The 19,310-nt window shown below is 48.8% G+C and overlaps 1 protein-coding gene across 1 annotated transcript; it reads left to right on the top strand.

Moving 5' to 3' along the window:
- Positions 1–12,066: 12,066 nt before the first annotated feature.
- Positions 12,067–14,145, top strand: LOC127777595 (uncharacterized). The gene has a single exon (XM_052304198.1). The coding sequence runs from the start codon at positions 12,352–12,354 to the stop codon at positions 13,876–13,878; it is 1,527 nt and encodes a 508-aa protein (XP_052160158.1). The 5' UTR covers positions 12,067–12,351; the 3' UTR covers positions 13,879–14,145.
- The last annotated feature ends 5,165 nt before the right edge of the window (positions 14,146–19,310 follow it).

Here is a 19,310-nt window from a genome sequence, read left to right as displayed (position 1 = left end):
AATACACGCACGTAAGGAACGCCCGTTGGGTTATTTCCGGTCGTGACAAGTTGGTATCAGAGCCTCCTTGACCCTAGGACGAGCCTTAGATCCCAAGCCTTAGCAATATTTTCGTAATAAAAATCCTTTCTTATTTGTGAAAATCCTCTAGTCTCTCTCTGTCTTGCTGCTTCATTTATCATCAAAAGCTGATCTCTAAAATATTTTTTCTCTTTTGTCCTTGCTTGTAGATGGCCGGCAGCATCAACCGTCGTGGCCTGGACCTGGCTGGCTTTGTTTTGGAGCTGCGGGGCATGTGCGTTGTCCTGGGGTATCCGCATGGAGTGGACTACCAGGGCAAGTAGCTCCCGGAGCAGGAGGGTGACGATGCAGAGCCCCACGCTGCTTGGGAGGTCACTGCAGTGATCCTCACTAGCTCTCCTGAGAGGACTTCGTTGGCAGTCATCGCGGGTGGAGATTCCTTCTCCGCCGCTTGCCAGAACGCCGCACTCCTCGCCATCGGCACTCTTCACCAGCGCTACCCGGACGAGTTGCTGTCGCGTCCCAAAACGACCCTAAAATATACCCTTTAAATTATGCCTAGAATAATTAAAATCTTTGAGAAAGCCTTCAAAAATTAAAATGTGCAAAGTTAAAAGTCAATTAAGGCTTGGAGGATTTTTGTATATTTCCTAAAAGCCTAAAATGTGTAAATAAATTTTAGTGGAATTTTCAGAGCACAAATAATAATTATTAAGAAATAAACAAAGTTAAAATGATTTTATAAAAAGAAAAACCCTAAAATCCCTCCTTCTCTCTAATGGGCCGAATTCGGCCCATCTCTCTCCCCCTCTCTCCTCTCCCCCACGGCCCACTCGGCCCTCCCCGCGCGCGCGCCGCTGACGGGCGGGCCCGCCCGCCACTCTCGCTGACGGGTGGGGCCCACCCGTCATCCCCTTCCTCCCGCCGCTCCCGCCGCCTCCCCCGCGCCTAGCGCCGCCGCCGCCGCGAATCCCGCCGCCTCCCGCCGTCCCCGCATGCAATAAAGTGGGGGGAATCACTCCCCCATGATCCCCTCTCCCTTTCCCCCCATTTTTCCCTCTCTCTCTCGCATTCAAACGGGCGGATTTGCCCCCCCCCCTAATCCCGCCGGCGCCATTGATGGCGACCGGGTCTCCCGCGCCTGTTTCCCCCTCCTCCGACCGCCCTCTCTCACTCCCAACCCTATATAAACCTTCCCCGATTTGTCACACCCTGAAAATCGCTAAATTATAAATTGTTGTGAAAAAGGAATTTTTAGAAATTGTTTAATAACTAAAGAAAGTGTGTGAATAGAATCTATGAAAAATTTGAACTTAAACTTGAGCTAGATAAAATTTTATTAAATACTTTGTATGCCCAAGTATTTTCTGGATTTTTTTTCAGAATTATTTGAGTATTGGAAGTATTTTTAATAAATGAAAGATCATTTCAGCAATTATTTAAATTAAAAAGTTAATTAAATTCTCCTCCCTTGTCTTGGGCTGAATCTGGCCCATTCCCTTCCTTCCTCTCTCTTCCGCCGGCCCAACCTGAGCCTGCATCCTCTCTTCTTCTCTCAGCCAAAGTCCAGTTATGCTCCCTCTTCTAATCAGGCTGAGAAAAGAAAAGCCCGGCAAGAAGTCTGTTTTGCCTCCCTATGCTACAGTGTCGCCCCTAACCTCCAGCCGGCCGATCTCCTCCCTGCCGTGCCCGTGTACAGCGCCGCCTCCACACCAAATTCGTCCTCTTCGTTGCTCCTCTTTCCAAATTAGTTGTGGGAATGGATTCCTCTCGATCTTCTCTATCTTATCCCCAAGAAATCCCCTTGAATCCGGTGGTATATCGCGTGGATTCGACGCGATTTTGAGTTTCCTTTTTCCGGCGAACCCTACCTAATCCGTCGCCGATTCCATCCGTTCCCGAGCCGATCTCTCCCTCTTCCGGCTATAAATAGCATCCCATAGCCGTCCTCTTCCGTTTGCCTCAAGTCCCAAGCCGAGCCGTCGCTTGTAGCGCCGCCGCCGCCTTGCCCTAGCCGCCGCCGACGTCGGTGACCCTCCAGCCGCCCCGTGCTGCCTCCCTGGTCATCCCCGATCTGCGCCGTCGCTTCCCTCGGCTTCACAGTGAAGAGCTCCACCTCGGCCACCCGTTCCTTTGCGCCAAATCCCGCCGGAATTCGCCGTCACCGTGAAGGCCGAACCATCGCCATGTTTTGATCTCCGGCGAAGCTTTGCCGTCGACTCCGTGGTCGCCGAACCCCGCCGTCTCCTCCGTTGGCATCGCAGCGACAACAGCAAGCCCGGCAGCCATCTCCGCGAAGACGCAAGCCATCGGGGCACCGTCGTCATCGTGAAGCCGATCTGTTCCATCTTCAGCCGCGCCGTTCGTCGTCGTCCATCGTCGCCTTCGGTCGCCGTTGCTTCCATTGGATTCGCAGCTGTGAGGAGAAGCCCGTCCACCCCTCCGTTGCCGCCGCTCGTCGCCGGAAAGCCGTCGCCATTGTCAACTCAAGGTCACCGCCCTTTGGAGCTCGTCGCCGGCCATCTCCCTCGCCGTCTGTCGTCGCGTAAGTTGTGGTAAGGGTCGCCTTGATCTCCTCTCTCTCCCGGTGCCCTCCGTTTGCATCATTGTACCGTGGTTCGCTGGTAACTGCCGTTCCCGTGCTTGCCGTCATCGATCCTGCGTGGCAGCCATGTCATCGCTGACATCAGCGCCATCTTGGCCATCCAAAATTAATATAAATTTGTCATCTCTTTTCAATGACATATTATTCCTTTTTAATATATGTCATCTACCAAGTATGATCCAATCTATTTCCGGAGGATGTTTAATCTTTTGTCTCAGTTATAAATCATTTGTAAATTGTTTAATCAATTTGGAATAGTCTTTTCTTTAATAGGTTTAATTGGAATTAAATCTTGTAAAATTCATAACTAATTCATACGAACTCGGAATGATGTCGTTCAAGTCTCATAACTCATTTAAATTCAAGCTCTACCTATTTATGAACTTTAATTGTACTTTTCATTTGGTTTTTATTAGTGTTTTTCCTCGTTTTGCGTTCTAGGTTTAGTTTTCCGTTGTTTCGGAGGATCGTTCGTTCGTTGGAGAAGTTCCTGAAGACGAATTGAAGACGCTTTCTTGCAAGGCAAGTCACACAGATCCCAAATAACCCTTTGAGCACGTTGAACCCATTTAAAGCTATTGTTTTATTTCAACTTATGCATTATCTTAGAATGTCATTGGGCGGTGAGCCTTTCCCATTTAATTATGGCCGAAGATGACTTTATTTTCCTATGGGTTATAATTTGATTAGCTAGAACCTTATATATTGGTTTGGTTCAGCTAGATGCTTATAATAGATGCTTAGCCATGCTTAGAAACAATAGCTCACTAATGGGATAAATCATGCTTCACTATCACTTATGGATATTTAATGGTAGCTCACGATGGTTAATCGTGATTGGTTAATTAATTAATTTGCCAACTAAAATATGATAATGGTGGGTTGTGAGCGCATGGTTTTGATGGTCGTGCTCATAACAATTAAGGACCGGTTCACGATTTTCGGTTGTGAAACATTAACCGTGCCAACCACAAGCCAGCATGGGCAACGGCTTTACCTCTTGTATAGCATGGTTCATTGCGGAGCACCAGACTGAGAAGTGGCGGAGATAAGCCCACGGGGGTCGCTGGGGAGTCCATGCCTTGTTTATAAGGGGGTGATTATGATCCAGGAACGGTGCACTGTGGTGGATTGTGTTGTGCGAGGGGTACTGTCACAGCTTCTTTCTGAGGTACCGTGGTGGTATCGAGGCGCATGGTAACATGTTGTGGGGCTGTGTCTTGTGGGTACATTGGTACACCTCTGGCCAGAGTAAAACTATTCGAATAGCCGTGCCCACGGTTATGGGCGGGTCTAACAATGTCTTTCGTGATTAGTCTCACACTACTCATTAATGATGATAATGTGATAATTAATTTGACTCCTGGTTTGGAATGGATAATTCCTGGTTTGGAGGTTTGATCTGTATGACCAGGGTTGGTTGTACAGGTTTGGTTGGGCCTGTGCAGCATGGGTGTGTTGTTCAGTGTTGATTAATATTGATGATTAATTACTCTACTGTTTTACAAATTCTCAACTCTTTGCCAAATGCTGCTTTCGCAAATGAACCTCATATTATGCCATCCTTTGGTATCCTTGTGCATTTGCATATTTGCTATGTGGCTTGTTGAGTATGTCATATGCTCATTCTTGCAATAATCATCAAACCTCAGTTGAAGAAAAATGATCCAGAAGGAGAAGACGTTTGGCTTATACCCCAGTTGAGCTGCCTGTGGGAGTGGAGCTGAAGCTCGCTAGGTTTTATTTTTCCGCTACAGTTTTCTTCATGGTGAGGACTAAGTGCCTCTTAAGTAAGTATTTATCGTTTTAGTTAATTTGATGAATCTGTATATTAAATTGTCAGTTTGTGTACCTCGGCTGATTCCTGGACGAGGGTTTTAATGCACAAATTAGTTCGGAAATTGCTTGTGAATTTCTGGGCGTGACACGAGCTCCCCACCACCGTTTCCGCCACTCACCGCCCTCTCTCCCCGCCGGAATCGAGCCCGCGCCGCTCTCCTCTCTCTCCGCCGTCGCCGCCTCCCACCTCGGCGCCGCCTCCTTCGGCTTCGCCACATCCTCGCCGACCTCGTCCACCCCTCCGTTTCGGTCGCCGACCGCCGGAACGCCGTCGACCCCGTCCACCCGAGCCGCGCCGCCGCCTTCCTCCGCTCCGGTCGCCGTTTCCGTCGTCGCCGTCGACCCGAGGTGAGCCGTGGACCGCCGCTTCGTTTCCCCGTTTCCCTCCCCTCTCTCGGCTGCCGCTCCGCCGCGCCGGTGGTCGCCGGCGGTGACCATCGGGGCGCGGGCGCCGCCTCCCGCCGGCCGCACCGACGTGGCCGCCTCCGGGCGCGCCTAGCGGCGGGTGCGGCTGACGCGTGGGGCCCACGGCGCCGGCCGGTGCGAGCCGGGTGCACCCGGTCCACCGTGGACCGTGAGGCTGCCACGTGGGCCCCACTCCCGTGGACCCGGTCCGCGTGCCCTCTACCCCGGCTGACGCAATAAATCTCTTTTTAATTAAAATTTAAATGAAGAAATTCGTAAATATTCATTTAAAGAGCACATAAACTTCAAATGGCCATAACTTGGCCATTTGAACTCGGAATTGGACCGTTCAAGTCTCTAAGTTTTCCTTAAGAAGTCAAGAACCCATTTTTGTGCTTTGTTCCTGCTTGTTATATGGAGTTTATTAGAGTAAAAGCCTTTTTCTTTTCCGTTGGTCGTGTAGACGCTGCAGCTTCGGAAGATCCGCTCTTCGTGGAGGTTGAAGCCGACGTTTGGGAAAGCGAGCAAGGCAAGTCACATCATCTTTGAACATATTGGATCCCACTTTGTGAAATTATTTTGATTTAAAATTATTGCATTATCGCTTTATTTAAATTCCCGCGTTATCACTGTTTTATTTAGCCATGCCTATTTACCTTTGTTATGACCTTATTATTGCTATTGTTATTATTACCTTGTTCACCCTAGAATAAACAAAACCCCAACTAGTGGGTACTCTATTCATGGTTCCCCTAGTATGAATTAGGGTAGATGCTTCGCTGATTAATAGGACAACATTAGGTGGTTTTTATAACTTTAGACTTTGGGAATATTCATATCACTTGGACACTATGGAATGGTTGGATTATCGTGAAATTGGATGTACACCTCCCCCTCTATTCAAAACCCTCAAAATGGTTTTAGGCTGGGCTCGGGGTGCATGGTTTTGATAGTAGCACCTCGGCGACATAAGGACCGGTCTTCGGGCCTCTGTTGCAAAGCACTACCGTACTTCCACATGTCTAGTGGGTAAGGCTTAGTTTGTGGCTCAGTCTGGTTATAAACAAAAGTACACGGATGGAGATGGACGAAGTCGGGGGTCGATGGACATCTCTAGGACAAATGAAGGCTACACGAGCTGCGGCCCGGTAGTCGAGATGTCATGGCACAGGGCTGGTGTCCTGCTGCTAGGGGCTCAATTCTGCCTGCCTGTCCGGGGGTTCCGGCCGTAGGTGGATTGGGTCGGTATTCTTGTCTATGGCTAGGATGGGTTGGAAACTATGTCATGTCTTCCGTCCATATGCCGTGGTGGTATGTGGCACGTGGTTGCACGTGAGGAAGACGTGTCTTGTGGGTAAAGATGTACACCTCTGATCAGAGTAAAACCTATTCGAATAGCCGCGCCCTCGGTTATGGGCAAGCCTAGCAATGTACCCAAGTTAGTGTTTATAATTCTTAAAACCTGCTTAAACAACTAAAAAGTGGAATGGTTGGCCTGGGTTGGCTTGGGACGAGCTGGGACCCAGGGTCGGGTTGCCAGTTCGGTCTGAATCATCGTAGGCCTTGGGTTAAGGCAGGTTCGTGTGGGTTCACGGCCTTGTTTAATAATATTAAATAGTTCTAGGATCGTGTTTTAAATTTAGCTTTGAGCAACTAAGAGTCTTTTAAATGCTGTTTACTGCAAACCCTAACCCCCTATATTATAATTCCATTGTACTCCTTTGCATTTATATTGCACTTGTGGGTGTGTCTTGTTGAGTACGGTGGTTGTACTCAGTCTTGCTCAATTTTTCCCAAACCCAGAAGAGGAGCTCCTGGATGATGAAGGCTTTGGTGTTTAGCTCGTGCCTGCCGTCAAGCGCCTGTGGTCGTCGCCCTAGTCTTCCGCTGTTTTTCGTTGTCTTTGAGTGTGCTGGGCCGTCGTTGCCCATGTAATAATTAACTATTTACGCTTCCGCTTGTTAAACTCTGAATTGTATCAACTTTTGGTGTACCTTGCCTCCTGGGACAAGGAATAATACACGCACGTAAGGAACGCCCGTTGGGTTATTTCCGGTCGTGACAGTTGCAGCACTCGCCCTACCGCTACCACCCTCGTCGCGAAGGAGCCCGCGACTACGCCACCTTCAGGGATGCTAGCTCGGAGGATGACGCTACCATCATGCACCTGGCGCGCATGGTGGAGGCGTACGACGCGGCCCGTATCGACTTCCATCATATGGTGCGCCGTGGGATGGTCGAGAACAATATGAAGATCCTGGAGCTGCGTCAGGAGAATCTGCAGCTGAAGAAGGACCTAGACGCAGTGGAGGCGCAGCTGTGTCAGCTCAAGGTCGCCCAGGGAGAGGTCTGCCGTCCCAAGCGCCGCCGCGTCTGCCGCAGCCAGAAGATCACCGCCCGCAAGAGCACCTCCAGGCCTGAGCTTGTTCGTCAGTCCCTGGCGTGGACCTGTTTCGTGGAGACCCCTCGCGTCGAACCCGCGCCCGTGGTTCCTCAGGAGGGGGAAGCCTCCGGAGTTGGTAGCACGGAGGATGCGCTGCTGCTCACCTTCCGCCCTGGCCCGTCGCAGAAGTAGACGAGCAGTTAGTAGGCTTGCGCGTGTGTTCTTTTCGTTTGTCTTCTTGTTGGAGTCGTGTGGGGCCTGGTTATACCGGTGTGTGGTATGACTGTGTCGGAGCCTGTCTTTATTTTATTGGCTTAAGCAACCTGAACCTTAATGAACCAATTTAATAGCAGTAATAAGTTCAATAATTCTGGTAGTCGTGGGTGGTTAGTTTTAATAGTCTGCTCTCTCTGTTGGCTGGTTTTGTATGGGATATTTCAGATGGTGACAACCAGGAGAACTGCTGTTACCGGTGATGGCAACCAACCCGAAGGTAGCAACCCCAACACCCAAGGCGGCCCACCTCCACCTCCTCCTCCACCTCCACCACCACCACCAGACACCAACCCCATCCTCACCCAAATCCTTGCCCAGCAGGCCAACATGATGGCCGCTTTCCTCCACCATATCCAAAATCCGCCACAGCATAATGCTCCACCTCCACCACCGCCCCCGCAACATTCTAAGCTCGCCGAGTTCCTCCGCATCCGCCCGCCTACCTTCTCCAGCTCCAATAACCCCGTGGATGCCTTGGATTGGTTGCATGCCGTCGGGAAGAAGTTAGACACCGTGCAGTGCAACGATGAGGAGAAAGTCATCTTTGCCACCCACCAGCTGCAGGGGCCCGCATCTCTATGGTGGGACCATTTCCAGGCTACGCAGCCAGAGGGGCAGCCTATTACCTGGGTCCGCTTCACCGTCGCTTTCCGGAGGACCCATGTGCCCGCCGGAGTCATGGCCCTTAAGAAAAGGGAATTCCGGGAGTTGAAGCAAGGCAATCGCTCTGTGATGGAGTATTTGCATGAGTTTAACAACCTGGCCCGGTACGCCCCGGAGGATGTTCGGGAAGATGAGGAAAAGCAGGAGAAGTTCTTGGCAGGAATGGACCCTGAGCTGTCTGTGCGTCTGGTCTTCGGGGATTATTCGGATTTCCAGCATCTGGTGGACAAGAGCATCCGCTTGGAAGCTAAGCACAAGGAACTGGAATCGCACAAGCATCGCTTGGCGAATTTCCGCAATCAACAGGGGGCTAACCAAAGGGTCCGCTACACCAATCCCTACCCAGGGGGATCCTCCTCGCAGCAGCAGCAGCAGCAGCAACCTCGCTCCGCGCCCCGACCCCAATTCGTGGTGCACGTCCCACAGCCGCAGCAGCAGCAGAGTCAGCAAGGGACCCGTGCGCCCCGTCCTCCTGCGCCAGCGGTGCAGCCTGGTCAAGGCCGCAGGGACGCTCAAGGACAGCAGCGTCTATGCTTCAACTGCTTCGAGCCCGGGCACTTTGCGGACAAATGCCCGAAGCCGCGGCGCCAGCAAGGCCAAGCGCCTCCCCGCCCCAACAACGGTGGTAAGGACGTCGCTCGGGGTCGTGTGAACCACGTGACTGCCGAGGATGTGCTGACGACTCCGGACGTCATCGTTGGTACGTTCCTCATTCATTCTATCCCTGCTACCATTTTGTTCGACTCTGGAGCCTCCCACTCGTTTATATCTGTGCCTTTCATGGGAAGAAATCAACTGGGGGTAGAACGGCTTAGGAACCCTCTGCTCATCACCACCCCTGGGGGGGACATGACAGCAAAGTATTACAGCCCGGCCGTTCCTATAGAAATCCAGGGAATCCCTTTTCCCTCGGATTTGATTCTTCTGGACACCAAGAACTTGGATGTGATCCTTGGGATGAATTGGTTGGCTCAATTCCAAGGTGTAGTGGATTGCGCAAGGCGCACTGTCACTCTGTACCGAGGGCCGGAACAACTGGTTGTGTTCTTTGCACCCCCAACCTCTGTTGGCAGTTCAGAACTTCATCAGATAGGACTGTCAGAAATCCCCATCGTCAGTGAATTCGGTGACGTATTTCCGGAAGAACTACCCGGCATGCCGCCCAAGCGGGAGATCGAGTTCCGGATAGATCTTGCTCCAGGAACAACTCCTCTATACAAGCGGCCCTACCGTATGGCCGCGAATGAGCTGGCCGAAGTCAAGAAGCAGTTGGAAGAGCTGAAGGAAAAGGGGTACATACGGCCGAGCACTTCCCCCTGGGGTGCTCCCGTGATTTTTGTGGAGAAGAAGGATAAGACGAAGAGGATGTGCGTTGACTACAGAGCTCTCAATGAAGTCACTATCAAAAACAAGTACCCTCTTCCCCGGATCGATGATCTGTTCGACCAGCTTAAAGGTGCCACTGTCTTTTCTAAAATCGATCTTCGCTCCGGATATCACCAATTGCGTATTCGTGAAGAAGATATCCCGAAGACCGCGTTCACCACGCGTTATGGACTGTATGAATTCACGGTGATGTCGTTCGGTCTGACCAATGCTCCTGCCTTCTTCATGAACTTAATGAACAAAGTGTTCATGGAATACTTGGATAAGTTCGTTGTGGTATTCATTGACGACATACTGGTGTACTCACAATCAGAGGAAGACCATCAGCAGCATCTTCGTCTAGTGTTGGGAAAGCTGCAGGAACATCAATTGTATGCCAAGCTTAGCAAGTGTGAGTTCTGGTTGTCCGAAGTCAAGTTCTTAGGGCACGTGATATCTGCAAAAGGAGTTGCCGTGGATCCCGAAACAGTGACTGCCGTCACTGATTGGAAGCAACCCAAAATAGTCACTCAAGTCCGCAGCTTTCTGGGTTTGGCCGGGTACTACCGGAGGTTCATCGAGAACTTCTCCAAGATCGCTCGACCCATGACACAGTTGTTGAAGAAAGAAGAAAAATTTGTGTGGAGCCCGCAATGCGAGAAGGCGTTCCAAACTCTTAAAGAGAAGCTGGTTTCCTCGCCAGTATTAATTCTACCGGATACTCGTAAGGACTTCCTGGTGTACTGTGACGCTTCGTGCCAAGGATTGGGGTGCGTGCTCATGCAGGAAGGCCACGTGGTAGCCTATGCCTCTCGTCAGCTTCGGCCTCATGAAGGCAACTACCCTACCCATGATTTGGAGTTGGCCGCTATGGTTCATGCTCTAAAGATCTGGCGGCACTATCTTATTGGGAATCGCTGTGAAATATATACTGATCATAAGAGTTTGAAATACATCTTCACTCAGTCGGATCTGAATCTTCGGCAGAGGCGCTGGTTAGAACTCATCAAGGATTATGATGTGGGAATTCACTATCATCCTGGCAAGGCCAATGTGGTCGCCGACGCCTTAAGTCAAAAAAGCCATTGCAACACTCTTGGCGTCCGTGGCATTCCACCGGAACTTAATCAACAGATGGAAGCCCTGAATCTAAACATAGTTGGTCGTGGATTCTTGGCTACGCTGGAAGCCAAGCCTACCCTGCTCGATCAAATCCGTGAGGCTCAGAAGAATGATCCGGATATGCATGGGCGCCTCAAGAATATGAAACAGGGTAAAGCCGCTGGTTTCACAGAGGATGAACACGGAACCCTATGGAACGGAAATCGGGTATGCGTTCCAGACAACAGGGAACTTAAACAGTTGATACTTCAAGAAGCTCACGAAAGTCCCTATTCCATCCATCCTGGCAGCACGAAGATGTACTTGGACTTGAAAGAGAAATATTGGTGGGTCAGTATGAAGCGGGAAATTGCAGAGTTCGTAGCCCTTTGTGATGTGTGCCAGCGTGTCAAAGCAGAGCACCAACGACCAGCCGGACTTCTCCAACCTCTACAAGTACCAGAATGGAAATGGGATGAAATTGGGATGGATTTTATCACCGGACTTCCAAAAACCCAAGGCGGATATGATTCTATATGGGTAGTAGTGGATCGACTAACCAAGGTAGCCCGGTTCATTCCAGTAAAGACCACCTATGGGGGGAACAAACTAGCTGAACTCTACTTTTCTAGGATCGTAAGTCATCACATTTTCACCTTAATCTATAGTGCTAATCTGAACATAGGAAACAATAACATGCTAGCCAACTAAAACACCAGCGTCTTACTCATCAGAAACATGACATCTCCACACCGCGTCAGAAACTAACCCAGTTCACACAGAATGTAATCCATCCTACCTACATATATAATCCTGAACCAATTGACATGCATTTTTTTATATGCATTTTGCTAGGGGTATAGTCATAGTTTCCAGAACCTTGCATACTCAGGAGCAAATTTCTTTCGAGAGTTGCACATGGTACAAAGCAAATATATAGGGGAAATGAGTGGTGGATGGGGGTTTTACCTGTAGGCTGTGGGTGTCGGCAAGGGACGGCGGTGGTCTCGGCAAGGACGGCGGCGGCCTCGGCAGGTGGTCTCGGTAGCGGTCGACGATGGCTTCGGCAAAGCAGGGGGCGATGCCCACTGCAGCGGATAGAGGTGGGCCCCGGGAGCAGAAGACGACGGCGGAGGGGCGACGCGAAGGAGCGGCGCCGACGCGCTGGATCTGGGAGTGGAGAGAAAACACGATCTGGGAGGAGGAGAGGAGGAATCGCGTATGTGTGAGCGGTGAGAGACTACAGGACGGGAGGGAGAGAGAGTACAAGAGGGAAAGCGTGGGGACATGTAGTGGGGCCCACGATTGGCTAGGCCTTTTGGCTGGCGGGTAGCACGAGGATGACTTTGGAGTGCGTATTTAATGTAGAATTATCACATTTAGCTCCGAGAGTGGAATAAGGACCATTTGCAAGAATGACAAATACTCCAGTTAAAAGCCCTTAGAGATGCTCTAAACTCCCAAATCCCATTCCCCCTCAAAACTTCCCTATCCTCGCCGCCGCCGCCGCCGCGCACCTCCACCGGCACTCCCTCTCCTCAAAACTTCCCCATCCAAATGGACCCGTCGTCCTAGCTCTAGGCATACGTTTCGCCGCCGCCGCCGCGCACCTCCACCGGCACCCACCCCCATACCGTTCTTTGCTCATCCCGTATCCAGATCTGTCTGAGGCTAGGCGAGATCTTAGGATCCAATGCCCACGGTGAAGGCAGCCCGTCTCCCTGGATCTCAGGGGATGACGACGCGAGCGCGGGCGCAGCGGCGCAGCGTTGCCGAATCTGGGCGATTAGAGAAGAGAGCACGGGCTGATCCGGCCTTCGGCCCTCAGGAATGGAGGGACTGGCCCAACCTGTTCCCTGACCTCGTCCTGGAGATCTCCGGCCGGCTGCTCTCCCTCGACGTGGCCGAGTACCTCCGCTTCCGCGCTGTGTGCAAGCCCTGGCGCGACCTCACCGACGACCCCCGCGCCAGCGGTGCTCTCGATAGCCGCTTCCGCCCCCGCGACTGGATGGTGCTCGCCATCACCCCCGAGGCTGGGCCCCGCCGCCGCCTCCTCAACCTGGCCACCGCGGCCTCCATCGGCGTCTACCTCCCGGCGCTCTCTGCCCACTGCTACATGTGCTCCACCGATGGCCTCCTTGTCCTCTTCGACAGGACAACGAGGGCCATTCGCCTCCTCGACCCCCTCACCGGCGTCCTAACCGACTTCCCCGCCTTCACCATATCAAACGTCATTGCCGCCGTGCCCCCTGTGAAGCCGGAGTACATCTCCGCAGTGTTCCGGAATCTTCCATGGGGTGGCACCAACCCGAATGCGATTGATGGCGCTGGCATCGATGACTCCACATCCCCGCCGACCCTCCTGCTCTGCCTGAGGAACTCGCTGTCCAATATCATCTTCGCCAAGCCCGGCGACGAGCACTGGACTCTGGTGAGCCAGGGCGATGCGTTCTTCCCGCAGTACGAAAGGGAAGGCAAGGTCCACTATCACTCCTTGCAGTCCTTCCAAGGCCACTGCTACGTCACCACGCCAGAGGGATCTGTCTACGTGGTGCAGCTGTCGCCGATGCCTCGCCTGGCGAAGATAATCCTAGAGCAGTATGATGTGTGCCCGTACAGGTATAGACATCTATCATTTGTGCGCTCCTTCCTCGCCACATTTGGTGATTGCCATGGCCACCACGGTGGTCACCAGAGGATGCTGATGGTGCGGTACTGGGTAAACATTGAGAACTTTGGTGGCAGGGCAGCCTACAAACGAACACAGCTACACACAGTGCGGGACTTTGCTGGTCCTGTCACAGGCCGTATCGAGGTGTTGGAGGTTGACATAGCCAGGAGAAGGTTAGTCCCCATGAGTGGCCTCGGGTGCCACGCGGTGTTCCTTGGCACAACGCACTGTGTTGTTGTCTCCACCAAGATGTTCCCCTCCATTGCTGCTGATGCCGTCTACCTGAGCTACATGATGCAGTTCCATCACAACTTCAGCATCTACCATATCAACAATCGTCGGAGTAGGAGTGGATCACTAATGACATATGTCGACAGTGGAAAGAAGACAAGGACTGAGCCGCCGTACAAGTTTGATATGAACGAAGATGGAAAGGCTGTTCCCTGTGCACAGCCCTGTAATGTCGATGAGTATCTCATCTGTTATGTTGACCGCAAGCACATGTTAAGTGGTCCATGCATCAATCACCCTAAGCATGATAAATTATAGAGGATGGCAAGTGCCAGAGTCAGAGAAGGTGTGCTGCCAGCTGGAGTATACTAGGTGATCACCACATACATCCAAAGCTCACACCTAGCAAACATGCTAGGTTTATCAATTCCGCCATGGAGAATGGAAGGAATACCTGATCGATCAGAAGGTGTCATTCCATGCCAAAATTGAAACTTGTTGCTTTGTACTTTCTTGTTTGGTGACTAGTGCATGGTCTGCACTCTGATCCATCATTTGGTAGTAAGGATTGTGTTATCATTCCCATTAGCAGGTTTTTAATTTGCCTCTGTTGGTGACTAGTGTTTTGCCATTGCCTTTACCCTCTGAAACAGGTAAAATTTTAGTTATTTTTATTACTTAGATCACTACAACTGCAACATGTGGACAATTCTCCCATTTGCTCATTGAAGTTATTCACGTCTTGCTGCCTAGCATATCGCTGATTATCAATTAATGCAAATTTCTTTTTCGAAAAACAATGTTAAGGCCGTTTTATCTTGACCTGGCTCGTATATAGTTAACTAGAGCAAAAGGAAAGCTGGGAAATGGTGAAATTCTAAGCGTTCTGCCCTTCCTCAGCTATTATTTGCCCAGTTGCAGATGCAACTATCCTTGTGATCAAGTAATGACAGACAGAATTTTTCTGTGGGAGTATATTGCTCCTGTTATTGGTGAGGATGAAAAATCAAAAGGAACCAAGAGCTGAACATGTCTACTTTTACGAATAAAGATTAGTCAACAACAAAAAATACAAGACCATCTTTTTTTTTTTCCAGACTGATGATCCATTTCAACATCTTTCCTGTGTAGAAATTTTGTTGTCATATTTATGAGGATTTTGCACTCTGTTGATTACATCCCTTTTCACATTCAGTCCAAGATTCAGATTAGATATAAAGGATCTATGACAATTCCATGTTTGTGTAATGATTTATGTACATTCAACTACCCATGACAGATCCTTTTGCCAATCCACTAGATTCTGTACTGCACCATTAATAATTGTTTTGCATTTGCCTATGATTTTGTATTTATTCTTGATGTATAGGAGCTTGCTTAGTGATGCCTTTATGCCATTTTAGGCTGAGTTCTAAACTACAACTCTAAATCAAATAAACCCATTTTCAAAGTCTGCAACAATTAATACTCAATTAATCATACGCTAATAGCTTGTCTCATTTTGCGTGTCGCTAATATGCCAAACCAAAACTCACCTTCGAATGGGCCCTTAGATCATTTTTAATGCTTAAAAGTTAAATCAAGAGCATCACAGTGCTGTCATCTGGATAGAGGTTGGTAAATAGACCCAGTGTTTTCTAGGATGAGATTATGTCGAGATCATCACAAGCTTTGTCACAAGGCTGGCTGACAAATATCCTTAATCCAAAATGGAGGCCAATCCAAACTGAGTGTGGTGTGCAGAAATAAATAGTTGCAAACTTGGAATAGTCCAGTTTGTCAGCTGAAGCATTCAAAGTACTATGCTTCGATATGTTTGCTAGGTGGGCTTTCCTGATGGATTCAACTTGATGCCAAACTGTTAGTTCTCACTGATATTGAATTTGATTTTTTGTAAATCGATCTGTGATTCAGTTGATTTGGTATTCTATTGTGGTGACAGGAGGGAGAGTGCTGATTCTGACTTGGTGTTGGCAATGTTTGCCTAGCTGTTGGAGGTTGATGAAAACATTCTGACCTTGTAAAGTTCAGTCAGGGAACCAGACACAAGTGAATAATCAATGGTAGTCCCAGTGCTGTATTTTTTTTTCATTTACTCCCACCATACGAAATGGACAAAAAAATGCATCTGTGATAAATAGAAGTTTTTAATGTTTATTTGGACTTTTGAAATTGGTAATTGACATGGATCCAAAATAGTAGTCTGATCTGCTTTGCACAACATGGTATCATGTACGTGCCTTCTGTAACTTGACTGCGTATTTTTTCATTTTAGGCAGCCTGCAGAATTACCTTCTCTGTTATTTTCATGGTTAGTTTTAGGATATTTTACAGTAGCATTTCTGTGCTGATTATCAAGATTTGAATATTTCCCTTTGAATGTTTTAATATCTAAATTCTTAACTCCATGCTTCCTTTATGTATCCTTTCATGTGTGCCCCTTAATTCGTATTCTGATTAGCGGTTGAGTCATGTGTTGTTACATGTTATATGTTAGCTGCTAGTGGCTTGGGAACATGGTTATCTTTGATTAGAGTACACGACCCATGTAGGATGCTGTTGGCGTTGTGTTTTATGTAGGTATGTTAGGTTCCATGTAGGGTTTGCACAATTCAGATATAGTTGATGTACAGTAGTTCCAGTTGCCTTTTTTTTTTTGGTTGATTTTGCCTGAATAGCGATGCTGCTGTTAGACTGTGTAATACATTCGTTGCTTGGGCTTTTCTTTCTCGATTGTCATTTGGGCCAATGGGCTCTGTAAACGAGTGTGGGTGTCACAGGCCCAGTGTAATCCATGAGTTTCACTGGAACCTGTATAAAACATTGCCGAAGCGCTGGTCGTAGGCAACAAAGAAGAAAAATACAAACTATCAACCTCCTCCTCAAGCCTGTCTCCCTCTCTGTTCTTCCTCTAGATCCACTCAAATCTCTCCCAGTTTGGCGATTAGCCGAGGGAATCGCTCGTAGTTGTGACAAATCTGGTATCAGAGCAGTGGATTCGTGGGAATACTGGCGAGGAAGAAGTCGAATCCAACCCTAACCGAGCGTATGGCGGTGGTGGAGAGCGAGGTGGAGTCGTTGACGACGAAGGTATCGGAGCTCACGACAAGCCTCAACTCCATCCTTGGGTCTCTTCAAGGGATGGAGAAGTGGATTCCGGCAGTGGACGAGGGCATCAAGGACTTGCGTCAAGCTGTGGATCAAGTCACCACAAGGGTCTCCTTGTTGGAGGCCAAGTTGCCGGCGACCTCAACGCCGGTGAAACACACGCCCGTAGGGCACGGCGAGGCTGAAAATTACCAGGGGGTAGCAACTGGGACCTCAATGGCCCAGGAGCGCGCCCTGGTCAAGGGTAAGCCTCCATTCCACAACACCCCAGTTCATTTCGATTTGGGAGATTGCTCAGAAAGGGGAACGGGGGGTTCTCAAAACTCTGGGAGGTCTAGTGGGTCTAGGTTACCAAAAACAGATTTCCCAAAATTTGATGGAGACAACCCAAAGCTGTGGAAAACCAATAGTGAAAAGTATTTCAATATGTATCAAGTTCCCTATGAAACCTGGTCATCTTTTGCTACACTACACTTTGTGGGAAATGCTGCCCTGTGGTTGCAAACTTATGAGGAGTTACACTGTGTAGAGAGTTGGCCAGAACTTTGTGTAGCTGTTCATGGGAAATTTGGGAAGGACAAATACCAACAGCATCTAGAGGATTTAGAAAATTTGAGTCAAGTTGGTGGGGTAGATGAGTATTATACCAAATTTGAGGAGTTAATGCATAGGGTGTTAGTGTACAACAAAAGCTACGATGAGACCTTTTTTGTTACTAGGTTCATGGGAGGTTTGAGAACTGAAATCAAAGCTGCTATAAAGTTACACAAACCTAGAACAGTTGATCTGGCGTTATCTTTGGCTAAAACGCAGGAAGAATTGCTTCAAGAAAGCAGCAAAAAGAGTTACTCAAAAGGGGTATTCAAAGAGGTGTACAAACCAACAATCAAACCTGCTTATCAAGGCAAGGGTATTCTTGGAGCAATCCCAGAGGAGAACAAGAAGCTGGAGGAGAAACCCAAGTGGGAGGAGAGGTTTGATACCTTAAAGGCAGCAAGAAGAGCTAGGGGAGAGTGTTTCAAGTGTGGGGAAAAGTATGGGCCTGGACATAAATGTCCAAAATCTGTGCAGTTACATGTTTTGGAAGAACTGCTTGAGGTGCTGCAATTGCAGGAAGATACATCTCATGATGATGAAGAAGAGGAGCACAACAGTGATGAGGAATTGGTTTTGTCAGAGTTTGCTGCTGCTGGAACAATGGGAAGGAAAACCATCAGATTCAATGGGTTACTGCAGAAGCAACAACTCTTGATATTGTTGGACTCTGGCAGCTCCAGTAATTTCTTGGCAGAGCATGTGGTGCACAAGTTGGGACTCAAATGTGAGACAGTGCAGACAACTCAGGTCACTATTGCTGATGGAGGAAAAATGCAGTGCAATCAGTTGGCCACAGGAGTAGAATGGTGGTGTCAAGGACACACATTCACTACTGATTTTAAAGTACTTAACCTTGGTGGTTATGACATGATTCTTGGAATGGAATGGTTGGAGACATTTAGCCCCATGTGGATTGACTGGAGGAGGAAGAGGATAAGATTTACTTATAAGGGTGAGAGGGTGTCTCTTACAGGGGTAAAACCAACATTATCTCAACCTTCCATGTTGTCCGCAAAACAACTGAAGGGTTTACACAAGGATGGTGCAATTGCTCAAATGGTTCAGCTGTGCACAATAGAAGAAATTCCTGAAATCAAACAGGATCTTCCTCCAGAAGTTGAACAAGTGGTTAAGGAATTTCAGGATAGGTTTCAGGAGCCAACTGAATTGCCTCCACACAGACAATTTGACCATCACATTCCACTAATTCCTTCTGCAAAACCAGTCACAAAGAAACCATATCGGTATGCTCCTCAACAAAAAGATGAGATAGAGCAACAAGTGGTACAAATGCTGCAGCAAGGCATAATTCAAACAAGTACAAGTCCCTTTGCTTTCCCAGTACTGCTAGTCAAAAAGAAGGATGGCACATGGAGGTTTTGTGTTGACTATAGAGGATTAAATGATATCACTGTGAAGAATAAATATCCTATGCCAGTGGTGGATGAACTTTTGGACGAATTGGCTGGAGCTAGGTGGTTCACCAAGCTTGACTTAAGGTCAGGTTATCATCAAATAAGGTTACATGAACAGGATGAGCACAAAACAGCCTTTAGGACTCATCAAGGTCTGTATGAATTCAGAGTCATGCCATTTGGGCTTACAAATGCACCAGCAACATTTCAGGGGCTTATGAACACAATTTTTACTGCTGCTATAAGGAAATTCGTGCTTGTATTTGTTGATGATATTCTGATCTACAGCAAGAATTTGTCTGAGCATGTTGAGCATCTGAGGTGGGTGTTTACTCTCCTTCAGCAACACCAGCTGTTTGTTAAGGCAAGCAAGTGCTCATTTGCACAGCAAGAGTTGGAGTATTTGGGTCACATCATTGGGGTGCATGGAGTTGCTACTGACCCTGAAAAAGTAAAGGCAGTTCAGTTGTGGCAGATTCCCAAAAATTTGAAACAACTCAGGGGATTTTTGGGGCTGGCAGGATACTATAGAAAATTTATTCAAGGGTATGGGTTATTAACCAAGCCACTTACCAATTTGCTCAAGAAGGATGTGAAGTTTGTGTGGGGGGAGTCACATCAACAGGCCTT

Source organism: Oryza glaberrima, chromosome 6 (genome assembly GCF_000147395.1).
Source record: "Oryza glaberrima chromosome 6, OglaRS2, whole genome shotgun sequence".
Classification (NCBI taxonomy): Eukaryota; Viridiplantae; Streptophyta; class Magnoliopsida; order Poales; family Poaceae; genus Oryza; species Oryza glaberrima.
Note: the sequence above shows the minus strand (reverse complement) of the source record. Positions and strands in the feature narration are given on the sequence as shown.